Source organism: Nicotiana attenuata, chromosome 1, assembly GCF_001879085.1.
Source record: "Nicotiana attenuata strain UT chromosome 1, NIATTr2, whole genome shotgun sequence".
Lineage (NCBI taxonomy): Eukaryota > Viridiplantae > Streptophyta > Magnoliopsida > Solanales > Solanaceae > Nicotiana > Nicotiana attenuata.
This window is the reverse complement of record NC_031989.1, coordinates 91874242-91885870: the sequence shown is the minus strand read 5'-3', so window position 1 is coordinate 91885870 and position 11629 is coordinate 91874242. Positions and strand designations below refer to the sequence as shown.

At 36.5% G+C, this 11629-nt stretch overlaps 1 protein-coding gene across 4 annotated transcripts; it reads left to right on the top strand.

Annotated features, from left to right (window-relative positions):
- LOC109230359 (E3 ubiquitin-protein ligase RING1-like) lies at positions 7650-9984 on the top strand. Of its 4 annotated transcripts, none has more exons than XM_019395866.1 (3): positions 7650-7744; positions 8100-8143; positions 8620-9984. In XM_019395866.1, exon 3 carries the CDS (start codon positions 8635-8637, stop codon positions 9667-9669), a length of 1035 nt encoding a protein of 344 aa, XP_019251411.1. In that variant the 5' UTR covers positions 7650-7744; positions 8100-8143; positions 8620-8634; the 3' UTR covers positions 9670-9984. The 4 variants fall into 4 exon arrangements, with proteins under 4 accessions (XP_019251411.1, XP_019251420.1, XP_019251425.1 ...); XM_019395875.1 differs by having other exon boundaries at positions 7732-7986; XM_019395880.1 differs by having other exon boundaries at positions 7741-7759.

Here is an 11629-nt window from a genome sequence, read left to right as displayed (position 1 = left end):
AAGTAGAGGTAGTTTCAAGTACCTTGGGTCAGTTATCCAGCGGGGAGGGGGGAGGGGGGAGGATGTCACACACCGTATTAGGGTGGGATGAATGAAGTGGAGGTTAGCATTTGGAGTCCTGTGTGGCAAGAGAGTTCCATTGATAATCAAAATTAAGTTCTATCAAGCGGTGGTTAGATCGACCATGATGTATCGGGCTGAGTGTTGGCCTGTTAAGAACGCACATATCCAGAATATGAAAGTAGCAGAAATGAGGATGTTGAGGTGGATGTGTGGCACACTAGGATGGATAAGATTAGGAATGATGATATTCGGGAGAAGGTGCGCGTGGCTCCCAGATGACAAGATGCAGGAAGGGAGGATCAGATGGTTCGGGAATATACAGAAGAGAAGCCTAGATGCTCCGGTAAGGAGGTGTGAGCGCCTGGATGTGGAGGGCATGATAAAAGGTAGAGGGCGGCCTAAGAAGTATTGGGAAGAGGTGATCAGGCAGGACATGGCGAGGCTGCAGATTTCCGAGGACATGACCCTTGATAGGAAGCTATGGAGGTCGAGTATTAGGGTTGTAGGTTAGGAGGTAGTTGAGTCTTGTCTTACTTCGTACCTTTGTGAGACTAGTCTGGTAGGGTTTTTGTCTAAGATAGCTAGTGGTAATGTTGTGTCTTACTACTCTTTTGTTTCTCATAGTGCCGGGTCTATTTACTGGCTATCGTTTTTGCTTTGCATCTATCTTCTGATTTTTATATTGTTTTTATTTTTCCTGTGATTTCTGTGGTGGTACCGATATTGATTCTTTTTGTCTTCTTGAGCCGAGGGTTTTTCGGAAATAGCCTCTCTACTTCTTCGGGGTAGGGGTAAGGTCCGCGTACACACTATCCTCCCTAGACCACACTAGTTGGATTTTACTAGATCGTTGTTGTTGTTGTTGTTGCAAAGTTAAACAATCAATTTAAATACTAATTAACTACTTCATAACTAATTAACAAAACATTAAATTTATACAAAAAAGATGTAAGGTCTAATTCAAAGCTAGAATTTTTAGGAGGTGGAGGAGGAGGGGTGGCAGTGGAGGCAGCAGCAGCGGCTGGGGCAATGGCGACGTGGGGTAGGGAATGAGATTTGTGTGAGGGAAATAGAGAAGGAGTGGGGGAAGGGTGTTGTATGTGTGAGGGAGAAAAGAGTGGGGAGTTAAAAAAATTCTGAGAAGAGAATAAGAGAAATGAGGGGGAAAGCTAGTATTTCAGATCTGGAATTAAAGGTATCGAGCGACGTCAATCGGTAAAGTCGGTCGGTACACTTAAGTGACTGTTGACTGTGTTTGACCACAGTTAAACGACCGACTTCGGTCGGTAATTTTAAAAAAAACCTAAATTAATTATTTTGTGTTATTATTTCTTAAAATATTATAAACTTTAAAAAAATTACAAACTATAAGTGTCGTGCCCCATTTTCTTGCGAAATCGGGTTTCGACATGTGAAACTCGTTTAAGGAGGTATTAAAAGAGGAGAGTCGCCACCTAACTATTTATAAGGTGCGTTAGGGCACCTATTTGCAAATGACTCTGGTTTAACTGGTAAACGCCACCAAAGATCGGGTAAGGGCTCAAGTTACCTCAAAGAGAAGGTGTTAGGCACTACTCGAGGTCTACAACTGTGGGTCCCGATTGAACTTAAATTATATGGATTAGTCTATGTGATCTAGTAAGCAAAGAGAGTACAAAATCTAAGAATTTATTACAAAGAGATCTTGAATAGAGAGGTACAACTATTTTGACTCTAATAGAAAAGAAAAAAGGGAGGGGGGAGGGGGGGGTCCTAAGTTTTTTAGCCTAAAGGATCACCCCGTGCAACATAAATAATATTTCGTAATTCCCTTGAGATAGGGTGTTACTCATATTATTCAGCGGGCACAGACTATCATCTCCTGCTACCCGATTACTATGTTAAAGTTGTTTACCTAAGAGCGCTCTAATTCAATTCTAAGTCGTGCCCTACGCGTGCACTACCCGTCCCATACCTGTGGTCCAGGAGGTTTTGGACCTCTATTTTGATGGTTCTAGACTTTATCTAGGTTGCTCAAAAATGCAAAACTAGGCGACAAGCAAAACATGTAAAGACTTCACATAAAAGTAGATAAGGGCTCACATTGACCTCCACACTTAAACAGCAAATGCATGCAAACACACATGCCAATTAGGAGGACGCAAAATCCAGGGTCTTAAACCTATAGACATGCTTTCTAGGCGATTTTGGAGTCAAAGTATGCGGGCAGTTTCAGATGCAGGATATCGCTCATAGACAGAATTATTCAGGTATTACAAGCTGACTATTGCAAGTTTTAAGTTACCAATCCTATATGTGTTATGCCTAGGTGATCTACGCAGTTGAGTATAACAAAATTTGCTGGGAAAAGTCCCAGAATTATTCATTCGACTTACATGAAGCAGTGTTTGAATGTTCTAACATTAGCCAATTATAGCGAGCAATTATTTCCTATAGGCAGGATATCTAGTGCACATCACTTTAGAGCTTATTTTATCGTCATATCTTAATCCCATAGGCATAACTTCTAGGTGAGTAACGCCAAGTAGAATAATTGGGAATCCGATAGGCATGATTTCTACTAGGCGACGAGAATTGAAAGAAACATCAATGACAATTAATTCCTATTGGCAGGTTTTCTAACAACACATGGCAATAAATATAATTCAGCATTTTCTACTTATATTTGCTAACAGTCAGTGTATGTGTGTGTGGGGGGGGGGGGTTTCTCTAATGGCATGATTTCTACAGTGTACATAGTAGTTGAACAACACATATAACAACTAAATTTACCAAGTCCTATAGGCATATTATCTACCCATTTTTGCGTGCAAATATTAAATTCTACCCATTCCCCTTTTTACTAACACCCCAATCGTTTATACAAAGGTCATTACAGGCCCAATAATGAGTAAAAATATAAATGTTACACAACAATGACAATAGGCCCACAACATGCTAAAATAAAAATACCAGCATCGTCTGGGCCTTCAGTAACTCTCACACAGCATACCCAGGCCTCTAATATGGGGTCCTATCCATCACACAACCCCAGAATCCATAAAGGAGCCCAAAGTCAATCTATTCAACCATAGCAACAAGTGTTGCACCACTAAATCAGCCAATTCAGGTATATGTCGGATAATAGGATAGAATGGGATGAATAAGAATGGTTTGAGATTTAGGGAATGACTAAGGACCAAGCCTTAGTGTGTCAGAGTTCACAAGGGTCTCAATTGGATCCCGAGCAATGCTCACACTAGGGTGGTCAACAGTAGAACCTAGGTAGCCTTGGCTTTCAGCCGGCTAAGAATGAGAACTCAAGAATGCACATATGACAAGTGAAGGATAGTAAACCAAGATTGAGAGACAAAGCTGAGGGGATACAAACATAGTCAAGTTGAGCACATAGAGCAGATTATCAAACAGGACTTAGGGCTTTAGAATAGACTTAGCAAAGATTCAGAAGAACAAGTTTAACACCTAGTGCATAAGTAGTAACACATCATCAGAACAGGTTTGCAAGATTGGTAAAAGTAGCATACACAAACTCATAATAAAGGAAAATGTTCAAATTATGCTAAGCATAGGTCTTAGTGTTACAAGAGAGAATCATATTAATTGGCAGCAGAGTTTATGCATGATGAGAATAGATTATTGCAACTACTGGGAAGTCAAGGAGATCAAAACATGCTAAAGGCATACTAACAGGATCAAACATGTATATAGGCAGGATATCATCACAACAATTCAGAATAGGATAGGAAACAGACTTGTGCCATATAGTGAGTGTACATACTCATGTTTTGAACACAATTGACTAGTCGACTAAAAGGATACAAATTATGTAGGTAAAGCATGTTCAAGTAACATGATTGATAGCCTAAAGCAAAATTAAACAACAAAGAGATGTTGAAGAATGCAAAGGTCCTAAACAACAGTAAATTGCAAATCATAGGCTAGATGAACTTGAAAGGAATCTAATTTACTCGAACTCAGGTTTAGGCATGCTTTGAACTATCAACAATATGAAGTAAAAATTAAGGAGAACAAAAATTGAAGTAGAACAAACAGAATTGCACACAAAAAACAAACCGGAAGACTTATTAAACTAACGAACTTCAGAGGTGAAGATTTATGCAAAAATGCAGATACATAGGGACGAATTTATAAAGGTACAGTAACTCACCGGTTAACGAAGAACAGTAAAGAATAAACTTCCACAAAAACCTAGAATCCCAATGCGTCAAAGTTTCCAAGAGCTTCGATGAACTCAAGAAAATGCTCGCACCAAGAACAGGTTGAGTAGCAAGGTGTTAATGGCCTTGGCTTTCAGCCGACCTATACAGAATACAGAACAAGAGAGTAGCAAAAATCCCAATTTTAGTGAAGAAAATTGATTCAAAAGTCTGTCCTAGAAGGAAAAGGAGGGGGTTTATATAGAAGTCAAAAATCGAACAAACACATAAGGAAACAGAGTAAATTAAACAACAAATAAGGAAAGAAAACAAGCAAATCAATTTGAAATCGATTTAAGAGAGAAATCCGGTAAACCCTAGTTTTTTTAGGGAAAGTGTAAATTAGCAGAAATCCAAATGAGATCGGACTCACACAATATAGCATTGAACGTGTGTAGACGAGATATGGCCCAGAGTCAAAAGATTGGAATCGATCGGACAGAATAGGAGAGGTAGTACTTGCCATGTTTAGGCAAGTGCTAAGTGATACCATGGAGAATCAACTAGTAGCGAAAAAATGCTGATATAGCAAGTAAATGTGGGGAGAATCCCATTAGGATAGGGATTAAGGAAGGGCGGCGATTAGGGTTCTTCAGAGAAGGGGGAAGGGTTTCAGGGCGGCGGGGTAGAGTGAATGAGGATTAGGGTTTGGGGTTAGGTAATTAAAAGGGGTAGGTTGATTGTGGGTTGTTGATCTTAGAGATCAATGGCCAGGATTTTAAAGAGGGATTGGGGCGGGTTAATTAAACGGGTATGGGTAGTGGGTTGCTGGTGTTGGGCTAGGGGTTATTGGGCTAGAGTATTGGGCCTTTGGTCCGAAAATTGGTTTAAAAATTGGGTCAGCTCTTTTAAATAAAAATTAAAAGGGAAATAATTTAATAAAATAGCTAAATAAATATTTAAAATGCTACTTATGCAAATTAATACTTTAAACAATGATAGAAGGCTATAAAATATGTAAAATATTATTTTGACCCTAAATAAAATGTCAATTGCAATAAGAATGCAAAATATAGGCTACTATTGCAAATTTAAATAAATAGCTTAAAATGTAAACATAATTATATGAAATAAAATAAAAATATTATGGAACATGTATGAGGATGCAAAAATAGTAATTTGTGTGATTAAGACATCACAAATAATTTTAAAGGGACAATTACTGAATTTTATGTAACTTAATGCAAGAAAATTAATTTAAAAGCTCTAAAATTATGGAAAATTATAAAAGTGCTCGTGTAAATCTTTTAAATTAAATAATAGTGCAAAATGATATTTTAAAAGTATATATATATATATATATATATATTATTTGAAAAAATATATGTGGGCAAAATTGCATATCGACAATAAGATATATTTTATTCACACACACACACACACACACACACACACACACATATATATATATATATATATATATATATATATATATATATATATATATATATATATATATATATATATATATAAAATCAATCACTCATAATAAGAAAATAAAGGTATATATATGAGACCTTTATTTTATTCGAATTCCACATTTCGTCTTATATATTCATTCGTTTTATAGCTAATTACAAATCACATAGATTAATAAATATCGGTCGAGATGTTTTACCTTTTGTATTCATCTATCTAAGTTAATTTTATACATTATAATTAAGTATATGAGTCATTTCACACACCCAAACACACACACACACACATTATATTATATTATAATTGATGATCAATCACATACATTACTACCTATGAAAACTTGATCAATTGATGAATTGGTAAACCAATATTATTCTATTTTAAATATGTTTAATCAATTGTTATATTAACTCGTTTACTTAATGCTAATAGCTTCTTTCATTTATTTAATTTGTGATACATATATACATGTCAAAGAAGTTTAGTATTCTTCTATATTTTATTCATTCATCACTAATAATGCATGACATAGATTAATCGATATAGGTCGAGACGTTTTGTTTTTAATATTCATCGATGCATCTAAGTAAGTTATAAGTCGATGAATCAATTTACAAATAGATATATTTGATGATGATCAATTATATACTAATTAGATTATTGCTTCTTCACAAGTATATCACCAAAAGAACCCAACGATGTGGCCCTAGCGCTTCACGTTCTTAGATGCGGTTACCTATCTCTCTTCTCTCTCTCTCTCTCTCTATATATATATATCTATCTATCTATCTATCTATCTATCTATCTAAATATAGATATACACTTTATTATACTACTTTAACTATATATAGCTTGTTATAGTATATGTTAGTGCATTCATTATTTGTATTGCAAAATAAAGTGTTAATGGATTATATTTATATTATTTAGATAGTAAATTTTAATGTGATTAAAAAATTTGACCATGTTTGACCTATGAATCGACCGAAGTTGGTCGATTACATTCCAGAAATTACAGCTACCGACCAAAGTTGGTCAGTAAAATCTTCTCCTGTAATAACCGACCGACTTTGGTCGGTAAATTCAACTGTAAATTTTATAAAATATTTGATATAATAATATAATTATTAAATTTAAAACTATGGGAGCCCACATTACCGACCGATGTTGGTCAGTAATCACAAAAGTGCTTTGACTAAGCAAGTCTGACCATTGCGGCCATATATCTGACCAATATACCGCTCGATTTCGATCGGTATGTTGTTTAAAAAAAAGGTAAAATGTTTTTTGGTAGTTTCCCTCCGTTTTGGACGGTTTTTTGGTCGCTTTTGTTGACCGACTAACGTTGGTTGGTATGCCTCGGTCGAGTTTTCCCAGATTTCTAGTAGTGACATTTCTTTTTGAATAAAAAAGAAAAGAAAAAAAAGATGTTCAAGTCGCATGCTAATGAAATAATGGAGGAGATGGCATGTGCATAACGATAGAATATAAAGAAAAATGGTCCATAAAGTCCCCTACGGCAACTAACTAAGCAGTTATACTGGGGGAAAAAGCCTAAGCAGTTATAGATATCTTTTTTTTTGGTAATCTAAATTAATCACAATGCAAATAGATAAATCGCTAACTTGTAATACAATATCCTCTGTATTCTTTTTTTCCATTTCTTACCTTGAAATATCGGATTTTTGAAAAAGGAAGAGAAGAATGTATATATTTAAAATTGAAAAATTAAATTTTTTAAAATAAAGCTGGCGGGAATAAATTATTTCCATCCAAAAAATTAGATGCCTTACTTCTTGAAATTTAGAATCACCACTTTTTGAATGGTAAGAATAAAAATAAAATAAAAAATGAAGGAGTAAATTAAACGGCTAATTTTTTAAATCCATAAATCATAAAGCAAGTGGGGGTTGTCGCTGATTCATGTAGGCCCCACATAAAAAGAGAAACACAAAAACGCGTTAAACTCAGAAAAGAAGCTCACAAACAAACAACAAAAGCAGGAAAAAAGAAAAGCAAGTCCCTCTTGAAGTTATTTTCATCTGGTATAATTTATTTGTGTATGTTAACCTCTACACGTTTTTTAGAGTTATCTTCTCGCTTTAATTTATTGACTTCTCATTTTTATTAATTTTAATTTAATGTTCATTTCTTTGTTATAATCATCAATGGCTGCTGGATAACGAAAATCACAACTTTCATGCTTTTTCTTGAAACTTCCAGAGCCTTCTGTTATTTATGTCACATCTTTACCTACCTTTTGCTTCTTCAAAAACCTGTTTGTTAGGTATTTAAACCCCATTTAAAATTATTTAATTTGTACATTTTTATATCTCTAACTTTGAGCTAGATCTGCAAAAATTGTTTCAAATAATAGAGTTTTATTTTTCTTGTTTTCAGCTCGGTAATTTTGCTAATTTCTGCTTCCAGCTTCTTAAACAAAGGTAAGATCACGTAAGCTTAGATTCTTCCTCAGCAACTTGATATGGCTTTTCTCCATTTTTTTTTGGCATCCCTCTGTCTATTTTTCTTCTTTTTTTTTTTTTTTTTTTGTGATTAAGGGTTCAAATATTTATGAACTTTTTCTTGTTGGTGCTTGGATTTTATTTTTGTTTGACAGAGAAAAAAAGGTAATATTTGATTCTAGGATCTTGTTAATACTAGACTCCGTCATTCTTGCTTCTTCCTAAAAAAAATTCAATTTTCTTTGGTGTATTTTTTTTTTTCCAACAAGGGGCTATCTATTTTATGAACTATTTGTTGTTGATTAGGCTCAAACTTTTATACACTCTTGCTTCATTCTTTTATTTATTTTTCAATTCTCCATATTTTTTTTTCTTTTATACTAGTAGTGTTTTTTTTTTTTTTTTTTTTTGAAGGGCTTAAATTTTTATGAACTTATCTGTTGTTTGTTTGACAGAAAAAGAAGATTAAAATGGATGGAAGAGGAGCATCAAGATATTGGTGTCATCAGTGTTCAAGGAGGGTGGACCCCGCGATGGAGGTGGAATTAAAATGTCCTATTTGTCAACAAGGTTTTGTTGAGGAAATGGGATCAGACACTGCTCTTGAAAATGATTTGGGAGGGTCCGACTCTGATCGTGCCCTCTCGCTATGGGCGCCAATCTTGTTAGGCATGATGAGCAATCCTCGTCGTCGCTCTAGGTTTAGGCATCATCTCGAATTTGATAGTGATGATGATGATGATCATACTCGTGAAGGTGGGGACACGGAACTTGATCCTGAGCTGGCATCTATAATGAATAGGCGGAGGAGGAACTCCGCCACTATTCTCCAGCTCTTGCAAAGTATTCGAGCTGGTATGGAGAATGCTGAGGGTGAAAATAGTGGGGAGACAGGTAGAGAGAGTAGGGATGGCGAGGAGCGTGTGATACTTGTAAATCCATTCAATCAAACCATCATTGTGCAGGGTTCTTATGATTCGGATAATAGTGACCGCCCCATTGGCTCATTGGGTGATTATTTCATTGGTCCTGGTTTAGACATGTTGCTGCAACATTTGGCAGAGAATGATCCGAATAGGTATGGTACTCCACCAGCTCAAAAAGAGGCTGTAGAGGCATTGCCTGCGGTGAAAATTGACGAGACGCTGCAGTGTTCCGTGTGTTTGGAAGACTTTGAGATTGGGACTGAAGCCAAAGAGATGCCTTGTAAGCACAAGTTTCACAGCGAGTGTATCTTACCGTGGCTGGAGCTTCATAGCACCTGTCCAGTCTGTAGGCATCAGTTGCCCTCTGATGAATCAAAAGTTGAGAATGTCACTGGTAACACAAATGCTGCTCAGAGTAGTGATACAAGGAATGAAAACGGTCGACGTTTTCCAGTGTCGCTTCCATGGCCTTTGAGTGGTTTGTTTACATCAGGTACCCAATCTAGTAATGGAAATTCATCATCAACGACTACTTCATCAGGAAATGCAAACTCAAATGCTCATATGCATGATGATTAGCGGATCTTCTTTGGCCTTGCTTGTGTACATAGACTGGTACTTGCTAAATTTTAGTAATTGCAAACAATCCTGTTCTTGCCTGCCTGTATTATATGGAGGATCATTTTACTTTTGTTAGACTAGATGCCTGCCGAGCTCAAAGACTCTCTTCTGTTTGTATAGCTTTAAAATATATGTCTTCGTACACTTTTTGATTAACTATCTCAAAAAAGCTCAACCCTCAAATCCTTGAAGCTAATGGATTGAATGAAAGGGTCTATGTTCTATGTCTTCTGAATCATGGAAATCAAAAGAATTACTTGGTTTTGTTTCTGATTTATCAGCCAAACTTTTAAAGCTGTAGCAATGTGCTATGGTTCATTAACTCTGAAGCACTGTTGGTTTGTTATATGGTGGATTCCTGAAGTCGTAAACGTTTTCTACATGTTCACCGAGTCGTGCTGTTGACTTCCAATTTTTTATGTCAAATTGCTAAATATGATAAATCTCTTCGCCAGGCTTGGATTTCTATATCACAATGAAGCTGGATACGGATTATTCATCCTTTCCACTTTCCAGGATGTTTAGTTTCCTATAGAAAATTCTGCTCCTCTTGTGCTTTGACAGTGGATGAGGGACAACACTCTTACGTTATATCTGCATTTAGCTGTGTTGCTAGAATCATTTATAGTGGTTGGATCTCTAGAGGCAAGTTTGTGTCAATAGAGTGTACTTTCCTTGTTAAACGTAAACTGGAACTGCATCTCAATAAAATTGATATTCTTGACTGTTTACAACCAGGAGAGAATGGACATTTTAATGAATTAGCTATGAGGGAATGAAAATGAGCCACAATTTCCAGTGTCATTCCCACTGCCTTTGTGTGATTTGTTCTCACCCTCAAACGCAGGTTCCCAATTCAGTAATAATACATCTTCTTCCTCAAACTCTAGTAGTATTCATATGCATGAGGATTAAATTTTTTTATAGTGAGTTTTGCTCAGTGATGCATGGATCCTTTGCCCTAACTTATGTACAATTCTATATAGATATTGCAAACATCGGATCCTGTAGCGTAGAGGGCTTTAGGCGTTGAGCATGAAACAGCTCTTCTTTCCTTATGATTTATTCCTTGGGCTTTGATCAATTTCAGTATGAATTTGGATCCTAATTGTTCATTCTATTTAGGATTATTATCTTCCTTTAGGAAAATCCTGCTCGTCTTGTGCTTTAACTATGGATGAGGGACAACACTGAAGTTATATATGCACTTAGGTGTGTTGCTGTATTGATCTGTTTTTTCAGCGTTGCGATCAAAGGTACCCATGGGAGGGATCTTGTTGCCTGAGTGGGCAGGGGCAGCCCGGTGCACTAAGCTCCCGCGATGCGCAGTGTCTGGGGAAGGACCACAACGGTCTATTGTACGCAGTATTACTCTACATTTATGCGCAAAGGCTCCCCTTCTTGTTGCGCCTGAGTGAAATTGCAAATTTTAGTTATTGGCATTTGGTGGTATTGTTATTGACACGAGAGTTTCTATTTGTTTGTCTAGTTATAGCTCACAGTTGCGCCCCGAAATACAGTCGACCCTGGGCTGCCTTTGTGCGGTGCCTTAGCATCGTGTGCAAGAAATCCACAGGCTAATTTATGTGCCACTGCCGCTCCTCCATAGTTGGTGTTATGACATGTCAGTTGTTTTGGTGGGTCTCGAGAAGCAAGTTTGTGCACGTATGCGGTCTTGTTAACTTGTCACGACCTGGATTTCTCACCCTCGGGACCGTGATGACGCCTAACATTGCACTCGCTAGGCAAGCCAACATTACAGAATTTTTCACATTTTTCCTTTATCCTTTTATAATTAAAATTTAACAAACTAAGTCAGCGAAAATATAAGTGGAAGTACATAATTTAACTGATTACCATTATACTATTAACCAAAAGCCGAAATAGATACCACCCAAAAACATGTGTCACAACTCAC